Genomic DNA, 23,567 nt, shown 5'->3' on the forward strand with positions numbered 1-23,567 from the left:
ATTTTCGTTAATTTCTCTCAGACAAAGTAATTTCCTGAAGACTGGCGTTTCCGTTTCTCTCAGTAAAGAAGATAAAGGTGAAGTGCGATTATGGGAGTTGTATCTCTTCTTTCAATACTAGCTGTCGGGAACTTTCGAGGCAGTTAATTGGAAATGTAGCAATAGTTGTCAAAGGTTACATGCCAAAAAAGGAAAAATGTTTAATTTCAGACACACTGAAACAGCGTGTTCGGGATTAATATGAAGGAAAACCTTGTCTTCCTGAATAACGACAAATGTAGCATTCCAGTTTAAACTCTGGTCTTCCTGAAGCGTCCTTAAAGCCATATATTAGAAATAAATCAACAATAGGCATTTCCCATAAAATCTTTATTGGAGGTGGTATCACAGGGTAACATCATGCAAAAGCTCAGTAACAAAAACTATCTGGAATGATATAAATGAGGGCAATGGGAGCAATGGCTGTAGAATCTAACAAAATAAAACTGAATTCCAATTCTTTAAAATGCCCAGAACGTCATACATATCTCCTGGATTAAAAATAAGACTTATGAGCTCAACAATATGCACACCATGTAGACAATTCTATGGACATTTTTTTTTATGAATTACTGATTTGAAGCCTTTTTATCACCTCTATCGTATCCTGCAAGTTTCAATCTCCAGCTTAGATTTATTGCTCTAGTAGCAGAGGTTGGACCTGCTGTACACCTTTTAGATGTATACTTTTGAAACCTTGGGTGGAGAATACTCACAAAACATGAGCACCAAATCAAAAGAAATCAAAGTGGGATATGCAGATTTTAGATAAACTATGCAAGAGGTCTGTCAAAGTTACATAAAGAAAGCTATTTACAGCACAGAAATCACACATTGGAGATAAGGCAGTTAAATACTGTTAATCGTGTGTCTCATGGGGACATTTATCCTGTAAAAAGGTGCAAAGTCAATTTTGAGTTTCAGTCTGATTCTCATTACATAACAGATCTCCCACACTGTTCATTCACAAGAATGAGGGCCAATCTATTATTTGAACATACATTTTCTTCATAACCAGCCTGATTTGTTTGACTTGGTCAATGCAAACCAGGACGTTAAAAAAAAAAAAAAAAAAAAAACCTGGATTCCATTTTTCAGCTTTCATCATGTACAGATACTCTAAAATGCTTATCCAAAGATCGTTATTTAATTATGCATTTATTCTGATTGCAAACAGGTAAACATTTTACCAAATTTTACATTTGAAGAATGTCCTCTTAACTGTTTTATGCACCCGTTTTTTTTCACAAATTGATATACTGGACTGCATGTCAAATTGTAAATAGTATGTTGAATGTGTAGAAAACGTTTTTTTCCTTTATACAGAGTAATATAAAAGTAAGGCAAGATGCTTAAAACAGAGATTTGAAGGCTATGACGACCACTGTTTGGCCTCTTGCTCTGGAGCGGTTTTAAATTTGTCAGGAGATACAAAAAACGGTAGTGGTTCCCTTTCAGCCTCTGTCTCAGGCATCTTACTCTGGGGTGGTGTCAGCAATGGCCTGCGCCTGCTGGGGTGAGGGGGGATGGCGCCCTGCGACGTGTCGCTGCTCTTTGGCCTTCAGGCTGGCAAGCTGAGCTTCTTCCCTTTCAGAACTGCAGAAGGAGGCATGTGATCAGTCGGCAGCATCCCGGCCCACCCAGCCCCTCCCTTCGCGTGAAAGGTCACAGCTTACTTTCTACACGCTTTTTTTATATTCCACCATTAAACTAAATTCAGAGACTTTGTCAATCATATTGCAAAAAGAAAAGTTGATATTTAAACCACCTAACTCATTTTTCACATTTTAAAGGGTTTATTTCTGATAAATGAAGTCCCTGACAGTTACACACACACACCTTCCTTTTACAGGAGCAGTCCGGCTCGGACACTCACCTTTCGTTACATAGAGATAGAAGAAGTCGCAATACAGGATGGTCTGGACCACACCGGCCACAATGGCTATCATGTCAAAGAAGCCCTCAAAGTAGAAGCGCCAGATCCAGTTGATGAGGTAGAGAGCGCGGTACAGGCCGAGGAAGAACAGGTAGTGCGTGGTAATGGTTTCTGCCTCTCCGGTTTTACTGATCATGAACAGCTGCGGCAGGATGGCGACCGACTCCAGGTAAATGGAGAAAGTCCACAGAATCTAGGAGCAAAAAGGGAAGAGAGTACACTAAGGATCCAAGCAGGGAACTCTCCATCCAGACAAGTCAAATTTGAAGATGGCATGAGATTCATTTCATGGAATGGATCATTCACATTTATCTGTCTAGCGGACTTATCCAAAGCGATACACTATTGAGAAAGCAGGATCAGCCGGTCCCAGGAGTAAATTAGGGTGTACTCAAACTAGGTGATCCGTACCATGCCTGAGCACGAACACCATTGTGCTGTGCGAAAGCACTATTCTCCTATGTTTTCTTCGTGCTTGGGCCTGGAACATTAAGCTCAATGTGAGGTCAGACCAGTGGGGGAGGGGGGGACAACCATGCATGGGCACGGTACAAGGCATCTGGGCAAAGTGGGAGTGCACCCTTAGAGTCTTGCTCAAGAACCCAATGACGACCAGAGATTCAAAACGGCACCCTTCTGATCAAAGGCACAGAGCACCAACTCAGAGACACAGACAAACGTCCATCGTCTTCATTCATAAAGCAATTGTTAAATAAATAGAAGCAATAATGTTTAACGTAATCGTCATCATTATACTTATAAACTTTATTTGTGTCACTTTACCTCAAGAGGAGAGAAGTCATGGTTGACCAAGAAAGAAAGACCCCCAACTGGGACCACCAGAAACTCCACTCTGAAGGTGTCATGGTTACCATCGTAGGTGGCCTTGAACTTGACGTAGATCAAGTAAACCGTGGCATATGCGCAACCAATGTAAATGACCTGAAATGCGGAATGAAAAGGCGACGATTAAATTAATCTCAATTGTCTGTGATCCAAGCCTGCATATTTTTCTGATGAGTTTTACTAATGATCTCAGCTTGTAGACTAAAATGGTGAATAACCCATGAGTATAGATTTACACTGATCAAACACCAACACAAAGAAAACACTCAGAGCACCTATACCTTATTTCAAAAATTAACTCCATGGGGATGAGAGATTATCATTGTGTTGGAGCCTATAATGCAGGCATTATACAACTGATGCCCATTACAAAACAAAATCTTAGATTACTGCAGAGATTCAAGTTGTTTTCAGAAGTTATTATATTTACATTAATATTTTAAAAAGCTTCACTAAACAAACATCCAAAACAGTTTATAAAACAGTGAGTTTCTGGGGATCATTACCCAAACCACAGCCACATTCTCCTTGACTATGCAGTCCCTGGCAAACTGGGCATTAAAAACAGCAGCTGCTGGCGTGATACATGCTGAATAAAGTTAAACTGTATGAAATATAAAGCTCAGGTTCAAATACAACATACACACCTTCATGACAGTGTTGTAGAGCGAAATGAAAGATGTCAAGAGATCCAGATAACGGGTGGTGAAGACCAAGGCAAAAAGAATCTGGCTTTTCCCAGAAATACCTGTCGAGAGAGAGAAGAACCTGCGGTGTTAAAATAAGCCATGGTATTAAGAGTGGGGTGGAAAAAATTGCATTTAGCCGAATTTTAAACATCATTGTCAAAACAGACCTAAATAATCTGCTTATTACAAATACAAAAACAGAAGAGAACGACCAGCTGAATCACATGATACTTGTCTAACTTGAGTGCAAATTATTTTGCATTTCACCTTAAACTTTGCATTGAACAAAGCTTCTGAGCTATAAAAGTCTTACACCAGCCTGCACCTATTCATCAGACAACCAAGTTCTAGAATGAAACCCTGCTACACAGTTGCTACTTACAAGCCTTATTCCACAATACACCTCACTACCTCTTTAAGCACAACTTTATAAGATCAAATTTGCTCACAGAGGCAGAAACCAGTGAATCTGCCATCTGTATGCTAACATGGGTAGCAGGCTACATCTTTAACTAACAGCCCAGCCACATCTCTCTAATGCCTCTAGATGCCAAGAATAAAACCTCAAGCAGCCCATCCCTAGCCAAACTTTGCGAGCAAGCTCAAAGTAACCAACTGCATCCTGTGGCTTAGATAAGAGTAGGGCAGCTGAAAGGTAGCCAAAACAGGCCTATGACCAGGCCTTCAAATAAGAACACATTTGACAAGCGACCAGCCTAAGCCACAAAAACTACTAGTGACAGAACGCTGACATTTCTCATCATTAATAGCACAAAACAGCAATAAGCAGGATGGCTAAATACAGCACCGCAATAAATGTGTGCTCTGGTGAAAAATGAATGAATAAAACCAACAAAATCAATGATTTCCCACTCATTCCACACGATCAAAAGTCGAGAGCCAATAAGTTTTAAACCTTTGCAGGCTACAGAAAAAGAAAGTTAAACTCTGGAACATTTTGAACGATTTGCATCACCTGTTGCCTACACTGATTTTGCACAAGTAAGGAGTCTTTCTGGACAAGCCAATAACCCAAAAAGACCAGTGGCCGTATTTTTACTGCTGTAGTTACAGGGCTAGACTGCATTTCACCATGGCACATCACAAAGTAGTCAGCCTAGCGCTCCAGACACAACATTGGCAGAATAATAAAAATGTGAAATACAGAAATGCTCAACATTTCAGAAGAATGATTTATTTTAAGTGATAATACTTTATTCAAAACGCTTAATTCCATTAATAGTGGTCCGCCTTTCTTGATCCAACATGCCACGTCAAAGGTCAGGCAGACTAAGACAGCCGTCAGCTGAAGAACTACTTTTTAAAACTTTACCAATAAAAATTATGCAGAAGCCAAAACCCAGCATTAATTATCCAGTCCTGCTGAATGAATTAGCAGACTTTACTTTTACAATGCACGCAGCTGCGAGCTCTGCAAACTGCTGCCCAGACGTTCATTCCTATCGCTCCTATCACCCAAGTTAATGTCCACATAGAGGCGAACTTTGGTTCGTCGGATTCTTCTTCCAACGGGTCGTTTTAACTATCAGTCAGCGTACCAATGAACTCTATGAGCTGACAGGTACTTATATACGTGTTTTAAAGCCTCACCACAATGCTAACGACACCTAAAAAACCTAAGAGGAATACGTGGAGACGTATAAATCCACATTAGTGCATAGTGAATTACCAGTAATTCCAACTACACAGATTATAACTACACCGACATGCATGATTCCGGTACAGGCCTAGCTGCAGCTGCCCACGCCAAGTTTAAGCAAGGCAGCCGCCGCTAACTAGCAACATTGCATAAGACATCACGTCAGGTGGCAAATTAACAAGTGAACCTACCGGCACAAGACCTGGTTTTCCATATTTTGAGCAGCAGAATGATAATGGCTGCTAAATGAGACAGATCCCCGGTGAGCCTAAAAATGTTCATACTTCTGCTGACCAGTGCAGAGGCCGGGTGCTCGTTTTTATCTTAATATTTTATTCAAAGAGCGTGGCCTCAAGGGCGTCTCCGTCGGCTTTCTCTGACGTCTCACTGCCCTGGAACTCACAAGTGTGAGCCGTGTCCACCAGCTACCTCCAAGTAATCGCCGCTTTCTCCCAGCCGAGCAGAAAAATGGCGAGTAGAGCGCGACGTGGCCCGGGTACGTGGCCAAAAATATTAGCGCACAAAGCAGGCTGGGAAAACGGCGGTGCGAGCGCGACCGGGCACGCCCCTTAAAGGCAGCGGCCCGCGGGCCTGGCCCTCAGTAATATATGGGTGGCGTTTTAGTACTTTGCCGAGATTTATTATAATGGTTGGCGTTTGAAATTAAGCGTCGTTTAGAAGCCCCCCGGGGCGTTATGTCCACTAAAGGCTTCAGTTAAGGAAATATGGGCATGGAGCAGCAAAACAGAATTGCAAAACATCTCAAACATCTTAAAATACGCGTTTGTTTAAATGGTAATTGGTCTGACTAGGACGTATTTTGATGCTGCAGTTTTCTTGAGACAACCATGCACGCCAGTGTCTGAAAGCTTAGATTACGGTACTTAACGGTCACGCTTTATCTGCGAATACTGGATAGATGGATGAAATAGAATATCAGATTTTGCACCTTAGTGTCCATCAGTCATACCAAATTGTAACCTGTTAATATGTACGTTGTGCTCGATATCGCTGTATAAAGTAAAAGAACCGATGTATTAATAGGGCTGCAAACACTAACACGTGCAGTTTTCTTATTCCCTGACAAAAATTGTTACTTTGACTCGCAGTAGTTCAGAGACCCCGAAGAGCACTGCTTGCTCCTTGGTCATCGCACAGTGCCGTATCCCTTTAAGTGCACGGTGACGCGGCAGTACAGCGCCGCGCTCAGCTTCCCACCGGATTCTCTTTGGATTTAGTTTGGACAATGGTGATACTGCATTTAATTTTAGAATATCTTATACCCAGTTCTGTAGGACACTACATACGATACCAACATATAGCACAGTTCAGCAAAGAATGTGGTGGCTTCAACAGAGTGAGATTCACAGTATCCATCCATAGAGTTACCGAAGAGCACCAAGCTACTTTTGTCCTTTCGTATAAAGTTAACAATCTATGCTAACTGTTCAATGAATAACATCGAATAAAACCTAACTTTCTACGATTGTTGTGCTTTTTTGGCAGCATAACATGGAACATACACATTTTTCTACTCTTTTACTATTACATACCATTTCTTGGTATGAGCCAGAAACAATTATTTTGCTCAAGAAAATAATCCTATTCACTACGCCATCTTTTAGTCCGATGCTGCTTGAGATGTGCTGAATCTGTAGAGCAGGATGCTTGTACAAAAGCAAACATATATTTATTCATATTTTAGCCCTATAAAACAATCATAGTACATGTACGAACGGATTCCCCAGGTTTTCAACAGTGACAGCACACAACATACATACATTAATACTAAATATGAGAAAAAGAAAATAGGATACAAATATTTTATTATAAAATATTTTAAATTAGTGACTATACTTTTCTACCTAAACCTAAAGCAATATGTATAACTGGAAAGAGTTTCCCACTTTCACAAAATAATCCTGTTGTAATTAAACAGGTATTTGTACAAGCAATCATTCACAAAAATAAAAATGGATCAACATTATAGTAATGGAAGTTAAGCCTTTTTTAAAGTATGGGTATTTTGTATATTCATCGTCGATGGAATTAGACTGGAATTACAGAATTGACAAAACTGAAAAAAGCAAAATCCATCTCACTATCAGCATGAAACTTGTTTTCCTGCTACTGGGCTGTATGTACATACTATAACGGTTATAATTACTGATATATTAATGAGAATGCATTTCAGTATTCAATCTTTTAGCATACTAACATAATACTTTCCACATCTGAATCTCACAGTAAAATGTCTCATGTAACTGGACACAAATATATGCCCTTTGATCGGCACTAATTTTGCCAATTTCCTGTCAAAGATGTACAGAGGGCCCAAATCCACCAGCCGCTGTTGAGATGGAGATGGATACCTGCCAACAGAACATAATGGATACAAAGAAGATCACCAAACGTGACAAGCTGTCTCTGATTTTTTTAGGTAGAATAAGAAAAAAACACATGTAGTGCAGATAAGACAGAAAACACAATATTATAATTAGTACAATTGTATCCAAGAAAAATATTGAATGTAAATACCACAGTATTAAACTCATCCCCTTATCAACCCCCTGCCAAAAAAACTACAAATAAAACACATCCTGGTAAGTGAAACTGCATGGAGGGTGGGACGGTGACTCGATATTGCCTCACACCTCCTGGGGGTTCAAATTCCACACCGACTTTGTGTGTGTGGAGTTTGCACATTTTTCCTGCATCACATGGGTTTCTTTGGTTAAAAAAAACACATCAACACACTGTTGTGTGTGAGTATCAGGTGAGTTTCTAGCTGTTGAAAAGATCAGGGGGCTAAGTCAAGTTTACCTGGGGATTGACTTTTTTTGCTTTTTAAGGAAGGTTGGCGTCGGGGCTAAAATACTAGTGGCTGATCAGACCTAACGACTCCCAAGGTGAGTATGTGTATGTATGTGCCCTATGATGGAGTAGCATCTTATTCAGGGTATAACCCTGCCTGCAAAAGACTGCAGCCCCCCTCCCCCCAACTCTATCCAGAATAATTGGTTGGAAGATGGATAGAAGTTAGAATAAAAAAAAGAATACCAGCGCTAACAGTGCCTGTCTGAAGACTGGAAAAGACAGTAGGGTGGACTTGGCTGGAAAGACCTTCTCTCAAGCCTTCCCTGGCTGCTTGCAGGCCTTGAAGCTGCTCGTCACTCAACTGAGCAGCCTGCGATGATGTCACTGCCAGAGCATTTCCCGGGCCCAGGCTCTGTAGTTGCTCCTTAGAGAGTTGCTGTTGAAGGGATTTGACATATGGACTGTAATAACCAGTTCACTCAAACGTCAAACTTCTCAAACATGACGATGATACTTTAATATCTACAACTACAGTAGTTACCTGGATTAGTAATTATTTGTTAGATAGAACTCAGTGTATGAAGTTTGGTGACCATCAGTCAGATGTTTTAACCCTCCTCAAGGGGGTGCCGCAGGGCTCAGTATTGGGTCCTCTTCTTTTCACAATTCCATTAAATAATATGGAAGATAATTTGACGGATGCAGGTGGCCATTGCTATGCTGATGACACTGTAATTTATTGATATGAATCTACACTGAGCAAGACTGGGGAAATATTGCAAAAAGAATTTTAGCTAAAGATGTATCAATTGAAATTGGTCTTAAACGCTTCTAAAATGAAATTGGCAAAGGTTAGTACGCTAACTCCAACTTTCATCGTGACCTTAAACGGTTTTTATATTGAATTTATTCATTATTTTAAATATCTAGGTATTTTGATGGACGATAATTTAAATTATAAAGAACATATGACCGAGACAAAAAAATAAGGCTTAGGGCTTGTTTTTCTTTCGTGGCCAGAAAAAAGCTGGGTGCTGCCACATTTTTGCAGATCTGGGACTATGGGGACATCCTGTATAGGAGTGCCCCTGTGTCTTCACTATGTATGATAAATTCTAATTATCATGCTACTTTAAGGTTTATTACATAGTGCAAATATGATATTCATCATTGTTCTTCTTATGACAAGGTGGGCTGGATCTCTCTAGAAGTGCCCAGGCAACTTCATTGATTTTTTTTTGTATATAAAGGCATTATTGGCTCCTTACCTTCTTATTTGACTGTCTACCTGGACATTTCCAATGTGGGTACCTATTCCTCACTCTCTAGTGATTGTTTGCATCTATCCATCCCTTTTCCAACCCACTTATCCTTCTGGAGCCTATCCTGGAAGCTACGGGCACAAGGGGGGGGAAGCCTATTGCAGGGCACACTCACACACCATTCACACCTATGGGCAATTTAGTAGTTCCAATTAGCCTCAACATGTTTTTTGGGGGAAACTGGAGTACCCAGAGGAAACCCCATGATGACAACATGCAAACTCCACACACATTTAACCCAGACAGAGACTCGAACCCAGTTCCCAGAGGTGTGAGGTAACAGTGCTAACCGCTGCACCACCATGCTGCCCCCTTGTTTGCATCTACTAGTTCCCAAAGTTTGCACCACGTTTAGTGAGGCCAGTTTTATGTTTACTACTCCGGTTACATGGAATATGCTCCAAAAGACTCTAAGACTTCGAGCACCTGTCACCTTGGATGTGTTTAAATCTGTTGTTAAGGGTTTTAAAACTTGAATTAGGTTCATATAATTGTTTTTAAATGCACTGTTTTAATTGTTTTAATATTTAATTTTGTTTTATATGTTTTTGCTGTCTCTGTTTATGACTTTGTTTTCTACTATCATGCCACCATTTTGGCCAGGGTTCTTTTGCGAAATATCTTGATCTCAAACCGTCTCCGTGGTTAAATAAAGGTAAATAAATAAATAGAACTGTATTTATATTACATGGATGTTAAAAGTCAGCTCCTTGTTGTTCATTGTATTTCATTTTAATACATATACTGTACAATTATCAAATAATCTCTTGATTCCTTCTTCCAATTTAGGATGGAGGACAGAAGCACAGGACATCACGGCTGATAAAAACCGAAGGATTTTATTATGACGGCTCCTCAAAGCCACTGTCCTGACTTTGAGACAGCTAGTTTGCATTGTTAAAGGTGTACAGGTCAAGTGATCAGTGCTAAGCTGGCTACACGCCAAGCCAATGGCAAAAAAACTAGCGCCAACCAAGACCGATGAATGATCAGCTCTTGTCAGCTCCCATTAATTGAGAAAATTTGTGCGGCAACTCACCAGCATGGCTAGAGGTGACGGCTGACATATAGAAAATCAGAGAGCTCACTTTTACCAGCTAGCTTCACCATGGTTCAACAAGCACAATCGGCCAAAACAGCGTCAAGAAGGACCAGCTGTGTCCAACTGTGCTGCACCGACTCTCATCAATTCTCACCAATGGCCGACAATAGCTTGGTGTGTTGCAGGTTTCATCAGAACACATCAGCCAAACTGAGCTGCAGTACCAGTCAAAAGTTTGGACACGTCAGGTCGCCTACAAGGGAAAGTGATAGTGTTGCGTCACATGACCTGACCGCTTGACCTAAACACAGTAGAAATGGTTTTGGAGGAGTTTGGCCAGAGAGTGAAGGAAAAATGGCCAATGAGTGCTCAGTACATGTGAGACCTTCTTCAGGACAGCCAGAAAAGCATCCCACCTCATGAAACTGGTATAGAGGAGACAGTAGGGTTAGCCTGTTCCTGGAGAAATTGGGGTTAAGGGCCATGCTCAAGGGCCCAATGGTAGGATGACTCTGAAGACCCAGGAATTTGAACTGGCAACCTACTGATTCCAAACCCACAGAGCTGCCCCCCATACAACAAATTATTACTTTTTTAAAATACTTTTTTGGTCAGTGCATATTTTTGTGTATTTTATTTTATAGTTCTGATGTCTTTATAATTATTCTAAAATATAGAGAATAGTTCAAATAAACCTTTCTACGGGTAGGTGTGTTCAAATTTTTGGCTGGTACTGTATATGCCAATGTTCCACTTCCCATCGACTCATCTACTCATCCAGTCGCCGACTGACTGCACTCACCGAAAACCCCTCAGGCGGAATAGCGGCGACGGCCTGGGGTTGCAAGTAGGGCATTAGATCTAAGCTTAGTTCCTTCATCTCTTCAGTACTCATGCCAGCTGTATAGAAAACACTGTCATGTAATGCCAGTGCCAATGTTCACTGCAGTAACTAGCTGTAATGAAAAGAATCAGCATTCAAAAGTACACACTGTATTATAAACATACAGAATTTTGAAGGACAAAGGAAAATTACAAATTTATTTACAGTATACCCAGTCTGTCTTGGAGGTTAAGCAGTGTATGTCTACACTTGAATCCAGAAAATCTTCGAAAGTATTTCACAGAGGCGCTCCTGGTGATAGACTAGTTATAAACCACTGAATGCACTTTAGACCTTCATTGTTCTGTGCTGCTCATACTCTGGCTCAGTGTGGTATCTAGAAGCATTTCTCACCTGCTACCACGCCCACCTCTTGCAGCACAGACCTATTCCATGTCCTGACTGGCCCAAACACTTTTTCGGCTGTGCTCTTCAGCTGCCGTAGCACTGGCAGGGGGCAGAGAAGGGAGCCAATCCGTGCAGCTGTGTTGCTGTGTGCACAGGATTGTTGGAAAGATGTCAACCAGCAAAAAATTGCAGATAATACGGGCTTTCAGTCTTTATCCACCCACCCCCCTGTTCAAAAAACAAAAGACTATGCAGCTGTTAGAATGTCACAGTTGTCAAATATAAAGGCTGTTGTGCTGCATTCTGTACTCCACTGTTAAGTATTTTCTCCTCTACTAGCCTAATGTCTCTTTATGTTCCCTTCATTAGTCATATTAGGTTCTTGCTTCATTAGAAGTTGTGAAATTATTTGTTATTTGCACAAGTACATTGGAATGCTTCTCTTCACATAACCAGTCCTGCTCTCCTTCTGACATGCAGACACAGTTCAGAGCAAAGCGTGGGGTCTAATTGCAAGGTCAGGCTGGACATCCAGCATATCTGGAGCATTTTGGTGGGGGGGGGGGGTCAGGGGTCTTGCTGATGGATCCAGAAGAGATGAGACTATTTTGACAAGGCTTGAAGTGCATACTTTCTGATCTCAACACAGAAGCTAAGCCCACTGAGCCACACACCATACCTAAGTCATTCTGTAGCTCCTGCTCCAGTACTGCTTACACTTGTACCTGGGCCATCATTGGAAGCTCAGCCAGACTGCACTTATGCCTGGCTGACTCCCTCACAGTATGTGTGTTTGCTGTGTGGTATTTGCCTGACTTGAACACCATTTTGGACAAAAGTGTAAATATGTGAAATATGTCAATATAAACTACCCTACCGCCTTGTTACCTGTAGGCTTCAGGGTTGATCAGGTGGGCCTGAGTGGGCTGCACTCCACATAGAAATAGGCTGAGTCCAGTTAAGTCCGAGCCACGCAGCTCCCCTAGAGTGAGATTAGAACACTCCAGAAAGCGATAGAGCAGGCTGCTCATCTTTGGGGTGAGAAACAGGATCAGAAGCAGGATGAGAGTCAGGATCAGCGTATGTCAGGCTCCAGGCACACAATAGGCTAATCAATGCTATGTTTTGTATTTATTTTGAGCACATTCACGTGCAATGGTGCTCAGGACAGTTTAAAGAATGAAAGATTTGTTACCTGATGGACGTGCTGTCAGTGAGTATGAATGACATTACCTGTTTCACTGTCCATTTGCTTTGCTGACTAAGGGCAGTCAAAGTATCAATGGAACTGAGATCCATCTGCTTAATGTCCTCTTCAGTTAAGGACACAGCAATGGAACCCAGAGAAACCACATGGTAGTTTTTCCAGGTGGACACAGGACCCCAGGTCTGACAGAGAGTAAGATTAACTTGTGCTTGAGTTTCATAGTGCTAGTGGTCTGGTTTTCCTTGTTTCAGTAGAATCATGAAATTAGGCCCGAACACAAACCTGTTCAGCAAGGGACTTGAGGGCCCTAATTTGAAGCAGATCGAAACCCTTGACTGACCCCAGCAATTCCACAGTCTCTGTGAAGGTCTCAGAGCTGATGCATCGCAGCTCCATGGCAGACCAGTAGACGTTAGCCTCTGACAGCTTACGGATATCGTCTGCCGAGGGCGCGCTGACGAACATGCAGTCTGGGTGATGGAAAAGCAGTAAATGGCTTCAGGATAAGATCTGTAAATGCAGACAACTGGAAACACAGTTTCACTGTAGACAAGTCATAAAATGAAACAGGGTAATGACCCTATAACGAAACCAAATATACCTGTGTGTTTAGGAATACTCTTTATTTAGACAATTAGTGTTTTATTTTGATTGCTTGTCTAAAAATGAGCCTTTGTAAATACGAACTTTAATTTCACCATTTGAATATACTGAGTGTTATTGATTATACATAACATCATTCTTTTTATTGATGTTTGTGGAATGTTAGTGTTCTTGTTTTACAGACAAATCATGCATAAACAAGTTATTAAATGACATGTAATTTGTATACCTTGACAGAATTTTTAAGAAACCTGTTTGAGAATGGAGACCTTTTATTTAATCATCAGACATTTTTGTCTAAAGCAGCATATACATGTTTTTTGATGAAGTGGAGTTAGACTGTCCCTGGACCAATTTGGGGTTAAGGGGCTTCCTCAGTGACCCAACAATGAAGTCATTTTTCCATCCTTGGGATTTCGGCAACCCTCTGATAAATTGGCATGGCATATTAACCTGCTGAGCCACACCCCGCCCCCCCCCCCCCCCCCCCTGACAGATAGACAGCTAGACAGCTAGATAGAGAGATGATTTGGAGTGTCTTTTCACGCTGTGAATTTCATTAGGCAATAGCTCACCAGACTCAGAGCTTGGTGTATCTCTGGGTCCAACCACCAACTCAAAAACAGCAAGAAGAAAGTCTTCTGGCAGATGTGTTTTCTCAGACTGCACTGCCAAATGTAGAACTTCCTCTGGATACTTACAAGGAGTACAAAGCAACCAACTGTGATTGAACCTCAGAATTAGGCCGAAGACTGCATCTTGTGTTTCATCACCGTGAACAATAAGCATGTTATAATTTTAAATCAAAGTAAAACTCACCAGATAATAAGTGATAAATTACAGATATGCATGCATACTAAAATGAAGTAAACAACTGCATTACCATTACAAAACACCAAACATTCTGACATAACTAAATCACAAACAGATATACTGTATGACTCATCCATTATAAGTATCGTAATGAAGTGAGGAAATGATGCGGAAGCAAACCTTTTTCCCCAAGATCAGGATATCTTCCCTGGACATCAGGGTGACTAGCGGCCCCAGGTCCTGGAGAAGTTCAGTGCTCCACTCTACTGGGTGACTTTGCCACCCCACCAATGAAAAAGAGAGATGATTAATGGACATGGATGCATGAGATATGTACAAACTTAACAAGAATACTCCAAGCTTTCATGCCTCAACATTCTCATGAAATATACTATGAATAAATAGTAGGAAGTCCATCTGCTTATCAATCCAGGGCGAGGCAGGAGAGGGCTGAAGGCTCCCCCAGGCAGATAAGGGCCCAAGATGTGTGTATTGCAGTTGGGATAACTGTGCAGTGCATGCACTGGGGCTGCCAGTTGGGCTCCTACCCATACAACTGCACCAGCTTTCCTCTGATTGCAGCCCTCTGGTCGGCAGTGAGGTGGGCACACCTCCGGAGGTACTGGAGAGCAGCGGGCAGGGCAGCCAGGGAGAGGTGGGCACGGAGGGCGGTGGGGGGTAAGTGGCACAGCAGCGTGCCAAGCACGTCCACGGCGTACTCATCACGGATGCCCTCATTCTGCAACAGTACACTTACATCAGACCCATGCGTTTTGGAGCAGCACAACTGCAGGATCTGCGCCAGGAGAGATGTGGAGCAGATCCACGAGAAACACTGGCCTGGACTTCCCCCCCACCCACGGGATGTCCAAACCAGTTTCATTTTACACATAATCTTTACTATTGCATCTTAAAATAAAAATATTGCTATGTGACATACACCTATCTTGACTATGTAAATCTCGCTAATAATTGTTTGTAGATGGATAGATGGATCATATGAAATGTTCCAGGGAACTCCGATAAATGGCTGAACAAAGCTTCATTCTCAACTGTATATATGTTCGTATGTCTCAAAGGAGAGCAAGATGGGACATGTGAAAAGAAATATTCCTGTGTACTTCTACTTGTGCAAATTGGAAATAATGTCATTTCATTTTTTTAAAACTACATCAAGGCAAAATAACTCACCAGACAGTGCAGCACCTTCTTGATGACGGCCTCTCTCTTTACAGCACATGGAGACACTAAGCTGAGATCCAGCCGCCCCAGAGCACCCTGGAAGTCTTTGCAGTAGGATTCTGGCATCCCACTTAAATAGTGCAGCCTGCAGTAGGGACACCAGCACCATCGTACACAGGAGTGTGGTTTCTGTCCACTTTACATGCAGCTTGTTTCACTGGCACCATTTTTCAGTTCCCAGCATTTAAGATGAGTGTGACATCACAATTAACAGGGCGAAAAGCTACTGTCACTTGTTTTTAGACCTTGATGATGATGATTATCAAATTTATTATTATTGCTTAAGTTGTGTCATCCTAATGTCATGCAGTTGGAGATGAATTCATCACCTCATATGTGTGCTGATAAGACAGAACACACATCTGATAAATAGCACACTGTACTTGCACTTATTTCCATTGCTATACAATGTAGTAATCCTAAGTGTCTCATTAAAAGGCTTTGGCCGATTCATTAAAAATCAGGTTAAAATCAGAGGTGGTAACATGACTGTGGTTGGATCATGGACACCAGTTGTCCCTTCAGTCATATACATTGAATTTGTGTGTTATTGGCTCCTTGGTCTATGTCTCTAAACCAGTGTTTCCTAAGTTGGTCCTCAGGGACCCACAGACGGTCTGTGTTTTTGTGGACTGTTTGACAGGGAGCTCGGAGGGAGCAAAAACATGGACTGACTGTGGTTCTCCGAGGAGCGGATTGGGAAACACTGCTCTAAACAACTGTGATGTGTCTTTTTAATGCATCATCTACCGCTGAAAGCTTCAGCAGAGCAAAATGGTAAACAGACCACTCACGGTAGCACTGACAGGAGAATTGGTGGGATGAGTGAGACGGGTGAATCTGGAACTTCCAAATATCTCCAGGCCAGGCAGGTCATCTGACACAGAAGATAGGTTATTGGTAATCTCCAGACTTCCTCCCGGCTACACCCCACCCGTCCAAAGCGGAGCTGCTGTGTGGTTACTTTTGATTGTGGTTTTATGAGGTTATTTTACACACATATCACTACTTCCTTCAGAAATACCTGGAAAGGAGAAAGGAGATGGAAGTTCTTTTCAAAGTCATGGAAGTTTTGCACGAGGAAAGCGTCACTCATCCTTTGTATGTCATGACAGGTGATGCCTTTCATCAGCTGCCCCATGCTGGGAAAAGAGAGTGAGACAGATGCAGGAGGGTGATGGGATAGACTCTTCTCTCAGCTATCAACACTGACTGAGAAGCTGGATAAAGAGGGAGCAGATACAGCAGATATAGCGGACACAGCAGATACAGTGGGCACAGCAGATATAGTGGATACAGTGGATCCAGCAGATACAGTGGATATTTTAGATACAGCAGATACAGCGGACACAGCAGATATAGTGGATACAGTGGATCCAGCAGATACAGTGGATATTTTAGATACAGCAGATACAGCGGACACAGCAGATATAGTGGATACAGTGGATCCAGCAGATACAGTGGATATTTTAGATACAGCAGATACAGCGGACACAGCAGATACAGTGGATACAGTGGATCCAGCAGATATAGCGGACACAGCAGATACAGTGGCACAGCTGATATAGTGGATACAGTGGATCCAGCAGATACAGTGGATATTTTAGATACAGCAGATACAGCGGACACAGCAGATACAGTGGATACAGTGGATCCAGCAGATACAGTGGATATTTTAGATACAGCAGATACAGCGGACACAGCAGATATAAGGGACACAGCAGATATTTTGGATACAGCGTCTGCCTCTTACCTTATCAAGGTAGCAGTGGGAGTCGTCCTTGAGAGAAAGTTGTATAAGAAGGAAGCCTGAACCCGAAAGACAGAAAGCACAGCTATGTATGCAGCATAGGCTGAATTTGGAACTTCTCTTCAATACTCTGGCTCAAATGAAGCTGCCCGATGCCTTCAGTCCCAGTCTTTAGCCTAGCATACATTCCTGTACTTGGCTACATGTGAGCATCTCTTCCTCCAACGAAAGGCTCCCAAAACTGGGCACCTGAAGCAGGCTGAATCTAGAGCCTGTCTGTCTTAGTTTGGTTCAAGTGACACGGCCCAGTACCATCACTTCTTCGGTCCCATCTTACCTGGCTGCATGTGAGCTGCTTGTCCCCCACAGAAATGCCCCAAAGACTGGGCGCACGAAGCAGGGTGGCGAGGGGCACCTGAGTGAACAACTCACACGGAAGCTTCCTCGCCACCATCTCAACATCCTCTGATCTCAGCATCTGCTACCACCCAACATGGTTAATAAAAGCCACATACACACACCACTTCTACAATCCCCCCCCCCCCCCCCCCCCGAAAGAAGTCGTTCTGCAAAAGGGACGGTCCATTTTCCCATTATTTTATGCATTAGGAATTATTAGCAGGGTGTATGGTAGTAAATGATATCCTAGTTTTTTATGGATGCCATGTTGGTACCTGACTGATAATTATGTGCTGCTGTGTGGGACTGAGTTGTGTCATGTGGAGAAGGAGTGTGGCTTCCATCGCTTGTGCCAGCTCTTCTGTGCTGACGCTGTAGAAGAGGTTGGCATCCACCCCAGAAATGAGAGAGCCGAGCTCACTGATATTTCTGAAGGTTAATACCTGCAGTGCGAAACAGACACAAAGGAATTAACAAACAAATAAAGCTCGGCCACAAAATTTCACTTCCGGAGAAAAACATCACTGTGTTCACTGAAGACAGAAGCATTATGGGTATTCTGGGCCATGCAGCTCGTTTGAGCCTGGTATTTAGCACTCTGTGGACACTGGGACATGGTCCCACATCCTGCCTAAATCCATATCTATGTACAAACGTTCCAGGACGCTAAAAGATAACATACGTATTACATACAAAGGCAGCGTTAACATGTTAGTTAATATGTTTACACAGACAATCACCCACAAAATTACTAGTTCATTTCTTCCAAAGAGAAGGAGCTTGAAGAATCTTACATCCCACTTTTAGTAGGTAACTGAAGGATAGACGATGGAGAGGTGGATGGCCATTTCAGCCATAAACCTACTGAGGTAAATGGGAATAGCAAACACAGGCAAATGTGCCTTAATAACGGAGCTGTAGAAGTGGTTCACCTTGCTGGACCCCATGTACTTGTTAACGAGTATGGTGGTCTGGCTGCGTGTCCAGCCTGACACTTGCTGCAGGACTGCCATGGAGCTGCGGACCGCCGAGGCCGACAGGGACTCCAGCTGGCCGGGCGTCAGGCCCACGGCTGCGTCCGACACTGAGCCCAGCAGCTCGTTCAGGGTCTGGTTCCGGATCACGATGGAAAGGAGCTGAGACTTAAGCTGAAGAAGTGGAGGCAAAGTCATGAGGCGCAGTGAGGGGGAGAGTTTGACAGTAAAACAAGACTTAATGCTTAATGGTTCTTATCCAGGGGAATGGAGATTGTGACTGAGACCTAAACATTATACTGATACTCAAATATTGTATCTTTGGCAAAAGAAATCATGGATAGGTTTATCTCCACCAAAAACTGCCAAGCACTCATCCAAGCAGTGTGAACTATCGGCCAAACCCAGGTTCCTGGAGGCCTTCACCTTCTGGACCTCGGTCAGGCTCCCTCGTAGCTGGTTGCACTTCATCAGCTGGTGCAGCAATATGCGAGCGTCATTGGCATCCAGCAGAAGGAGGTTGTCATAGAAACACACCAGCAGTCCCAGCCTGCATGGGAACATAAGACCATACAAGGTCACACTGGTGACATCAAGAGCAAAGCACATCTGCTATTGTACCAGTGTATGCTGAGGAGATGAAGGGGAGGAACCTCTTCTTGTCAAGATGGACACACGAACATACAGCCTAAATATATGAAATGATGGGGGAAAAAATCATAAAGTGCACCAATTTTTATTACTTACATTATCTAAAGCAGACATCCAGAATACTGAATCAGTGTTTTACATGCCCCTAGATACAAGGTAACTTATTGTCAAATGAATTTTGATAATTCAGTTTTGATAATTCAGTGTTTTGACCTTTCGCCATTCAGTGTTCATCTTTTCCTCCGTATATCTTGTTTTTTTGGAGAATATGACATACCTATCATAAAGGTAAAAAAAAAAAACAACTCTCATTTTTCAAAATAAACAATGTTTTGCTTTTTGATGAACTTGAGTGAAAGAGCAACAGCTGTGGATTACTGCCTGCCTGTAGCTGAAATAGGAAGCGGAGGGTGTGACTCCTGGAATCTGACCTGTATGCAATGGAGACATTGGCCATGTCAAACCCGGAGCCGTTAATCCTGTGGAGGAAGGCTTTGCCGGCGTCAGGTCTGATGTCATACACGCAGTCCAGCTGCTTGGTGGCATTGTCATAGTGAATGAAGATCCGCATCTGAGAGACGTAGTGGACGACTGCAGGTCAGATGGCTTCCTATCTCATACAGCGTGCTGGTGTTTAAGTCTCTGCATATTTGTGCATCCATTTCCAAGTCACCTCACCTCACTTAGGCTGATCCTTAGAATATGATGCACAGGAAGGTGAACCATATATCTCCCCAGAAACCACAGGTTTTCTGCTGTCATCCAGGTGGTGGGATTGGCTGAGGTAGAGCAGATTAAAAGTGGCTGAATGAAACATGCATTCAAATTCATGCTGAAGAACAAAACTAGGGATGTTTCAGTGGTGCTATATGTTTTGATTGTGTTAATTGCTTTATATATCACTGATTTCTTCTACAAAATCTCAGATGGTTCATGGTATACTATGGTATTTTTTTTTACCTGCAATTCCATGTAATTCCTTTCTTACTATAACATTATTGATACATCTTTTAGTGGTTTTTAAAAACGGATATTTTCCACCATTAGGTACAAATGTATGTTGTGATTGCATGAACAGCCACTGTATGACGATATGAAGTACGTAATAATCTACTAAACTAAGCAAGCATATTAGAGAAAAATGGAAAGAACATTACAGATAGATTTTGAGGTCATCTGGAATCCCAGTGCTATCCACTTGTAAATGGCTCTTTGAGTGGTGACTGAGAATATGTCGTACAGGTCCTTAAACACTGCAGTCCTGCACGGAGTTTAAGGAGAGGACAATACTGCAACTCCCACAATGCACTGTGCTTCATTATTACACTAGGCATATTCAGCAACATTTTATAATTTGTAATGCCTGAATTAAAAGCAGAAAGAACGTAAAGAGATTCAGTGACACCATTGCTACTTATGTAATGTGAGTGATCTTACTAAAAAGATCATCAGTAACATTCTTATATTTTGCATTTAATTATCACTTGTGCTGGTTACTCACAGGTTTCGGAAGATGTCGTCTGACAGGTTTGTGGGGATGTCGGTGACGAAGTCCTCCTGGACAAACTCCCCGTTGGAGAGGCTGAGCAAAGCTCCCATAAAGTCCACGCAGTGCCCCTCCCTCAGCAAGGACAAGCACTTCTCCCTGGCCACAGCAAATAGGGAGCGATTCCCCCCCGGACTGCGCTCCAGAGACGCCCTCATCACTTCAAAGTCCACCTCCATCAGCACAGTCTGCGAAAACGGTGCAGCATACAAGTATAATGGAAGTTCATCAGAAAAATTAAAAACAGCCTAAAAACAGCATGAAGCATTGGGGTTAATCTACTTTTCAACCCGGTCATTGGCGACCCCGAGACAGACCATGTTTTTGCTCTCTCCCAGCTCCCTGCATTCCTCCCACTGCAGAACAGCCAAAGCAGGGCTGTAAACTGCACCAAACTCAAAGACCATGACTAAGATAAGCAGCTGGGGGTCCAGGATTAGAGGTATCAGCCAATCAGGAGCTGGGAGGGAGCAAAAACGTGGGCCGGTTCTGGGGGTCCATAAGGACTGGATTGAGAAACACTGGTTTATACATCATTAAGTATGGTGCCAGCACTATTGACTGTCAGGCACACAGTTGACTTGTCCCGATGTTTACGTCAAGTTCTGGCGCTCACGTTCACAATGCGGTGAGAGAGATGGCAGGGTGAGGCACACCTGCTCCGTCCTCCCACTGAAGAACAGCCGGAGCAGGGTTGTGAACTGCACAATGCTCAAAGAGGCCATGTCTGTGATAAGAAGCTGGGGGTCTTGGATCAGAGAGCGTTGGTAATCAGTCAGTATGTCCTGGAAAGTAACACAGCATGCAAGTTCTATGTTATACCCGCGAGGTTCTTCCTGGAGATACATAGAACTAACATTACTTAAAGACATGCGGGGAACCTGTGGATGAAATGTGTCATTTAAGAACAGAAAACAGACAAGACAGTCTGGCATATTGACTAAGGAGGGGACCCTCTTACTTTAACGCGGTCTATGCCGAGGGAGGCGTTTCTGCGGAGTAGGTACACCAGTGCATCTGTGGGGTTCCATGGCTGCTGGGTGCTAGAAAGGGGGGGGGCACAACTCAGGAACCAGGGCAAACAGTACAGTGCAGGGAGACAAGCAGCAACTCACAGTTCAAATGAAAAGCAACCCTGACATTACATGTCAGTTAAGGGGCCGGCACTTTACTACATTAAATACCAGGCGGAAATCTGCTTTACCTCGCAAAGAGAAATGCGTCAACCAGAGCTGCAAAAAACCCCAGAAACAATCCTTTAGGATACAGGGTATTCAAATGATAAAGATGAATGTCAATATCTCTATAAAAACATTTAAAATTTGAAGAGACTCAGTATTTATAAAGCCTGAAGTTCACTATAAGCAATATTAAGAAAAATGACTGAAAAAAAGTACCATGAAGGTATCTGCTGGTCAAGAATTCATCCTAAAAGAGAGACATTGTAGAATCCTAACTGTAATAAATATGTCAACACACCTTCTCTGTATGAAAAAATGCTTAAAGTAGACTACAAGAAAAATGTACATACCAGGGCTTTTTTCACCAAATGGGGCAATTCTTTACAAATAAAGAATTAGATATATCATATATGCTTGAATAATAAACACAACATTTGGATTTGGATTGTACTTAATGCATTAACAAAAATGAAAATTTCATAACACAATGACATTATTCTGTCTATCAGTTTCACAATTTCATCTGAAGGGTTCCTTTTCCTTACCCGGCAGTGAGTACGTTCCTTGCGAGTCTGACACGAGCCCAAGATTTGGAAGAAGCAGCAACAACAAGACCAGCAAACTTTCTGCCATCCCAAACCATTCGATCCAACAAACGCCTATAACAAAGCAAAGCAAACAGCCCTTAGAAATCACACATCTACAGCACTTAGGAAAAAGTAAGAGATGTAAGTAGATTGACAAGCATAGTAAGCAACCAGCACGAAATAGAGGATATTGTACATTTAATAATATTATTTAAACTTTCACACAGAAGATACTATGTGATTTTAAAAGTGTACAATTAAACTAAATGATTATGCATGTTTATAACTACTCACCAGGAGAGAGTTCTTCTTGGTGTCAAAGCTTTCATTGACAGTCCAGTACTGAGCATCACATTTCTGTCCAGGTTCCAGATTTCTCTATTTGGAAGAGACCCCGCATTTTAACCCCATATAGTCTTATCACCCACTAAACAATAATCAAATCAAAGCTGCACGTCTCTGTTGAAGCAAAACAGTGAAACTGACATGAATGGAATTTGCAGAAATAGGTCTTTTCCATTTCTCATCCTCTTTTTGTCTTTCTCAAGTACAGCCTCTGATTCTTCCCCATCTAGACGTTTCTACGGCTCTGAAGGAGAGTCATTTCTATTCAGACAAGACCTTTGCTGCACAGAGCGTTCACTCTCCTTCGTGAAATCCGATCACTTCCATTATACCCTGGGGAACCAGAAGGTGTCATTTTCACTCAAAAAACGGTGGACATGGTGGGAAAATAGTGTGTGAAAATAAACCTACTTAAGTTACCAGTGTTTGTCAGTCACACTCGAGTGTCAGTTCTTACGTCTACAGTTTGTTGTTTAAAATGTCTTTGGCTACCCAACCTCCAAGTCCCCTCAAAATCAAAGCTGCAAAGACTCTGGCTTCAGTGAGTTTAATGACGTAGGAAAGTAGGAAGTCTTGCACCAATTCACCACACATAATCACTTTTCTTCACTTCAGACACTAAACTCGGTTAGTTGATGAAGGTATGTTTTTATACAATAAAACTTATATAACATTACACTAGTGGCC

At 42.3% G+C, this 23,567-nt stretch overlaps 2 protein-coding genes across 2 annotated transcripts; both read right to left on the minus strand.

Moving 5' to 3' along the window:
* Positions 1-354: 354 nt before the first annotated feature.
* Positions 355-5,693, minus strand: kdelr2b (KDEL endoplasmic reticulum protein retention receptor 2b). Its single transcript, XM_023831276.2, has 5 exons — positions 5,362-5,693; positions 3,469-3,569; positions 2,759-2,917; positions 1,916-2,168; positions 355-1,635 (listed from the first exon to the last, which is right to left on the minus strand). The coding sequence occupies exons 1-5, from the start codon at positions 5,450-5,452 to the stop codon at positions 1,601-1,603; spliced, it is 639 nt and encodes a 212-aa protein (XP_023687044.1). The 5' UTR covers positions 5,453-5,693; the 3' UTR covers positions 355-1,600.
* Positions 5,694-6,843: 1,150 nt separating this feature from the next.
* On the minus strand, positions 6,844-22,581 carry LOC111853872 (otoancorin). Its single transcript, XM_072712823.1, has 28 exons — positions 22,494-22,581; positions 22,299-22,327; positions 22,165-22,195; positions 21,972-21,999; positions 21,729-21,810; positions 21,424-21,552; positions 20,723-20,955; positions 20,379-20,482; positions 19,900-20,000; positions 19,653-19,792; positions 18,997-19,120; positions 18,529-18,744; positions 17,872-18,039; positions 17,535-17,675; positions 17,201-17,256; positions 16,472-16,589; positions 16,242-16,324; positions 15,397-15,532; positions 14,754-14,944; positions 14,386-14,479; positions 13,968-14,088; positions 13,072-13,259; positions 12,816-12,971; positions 12,471-12,613; positions 11,589-11,725; positions 11,154-11,251; positions 8,231-8,423; positions 6,844-7,542 (listed from the first exon to the last, which is right to left on the minus strand). The coding sequence occupies exons 1-28, from the start codon at positions 22,579-22,581 to the stop codon at positions 7,466-7,468; spliced, it is 3,405 nt and encodes a 1,134-aa protein (XP_072568924.1). The 3' UTR covers positions 6,844-7,465.
* Positions 22,582-23,567: the final 986 nt, after the last annotated feature.

This window comes from Paramormyrops kingsleyae, chromosome 5 (assembly GCF_048594095.1).
Source record: "Paramormyrops kingsleyae isolate MSU_618 chromosome 5, PKINGS_0.4, whole genome shotgun sequence".
Taxonomy (NCBI): Eukaryota; Metazoa; Chordata; class Actinopteri; order Osteoglossiformes; family Mormyridae; genus Paramormyrops; species Paramormyrops kingsleyae.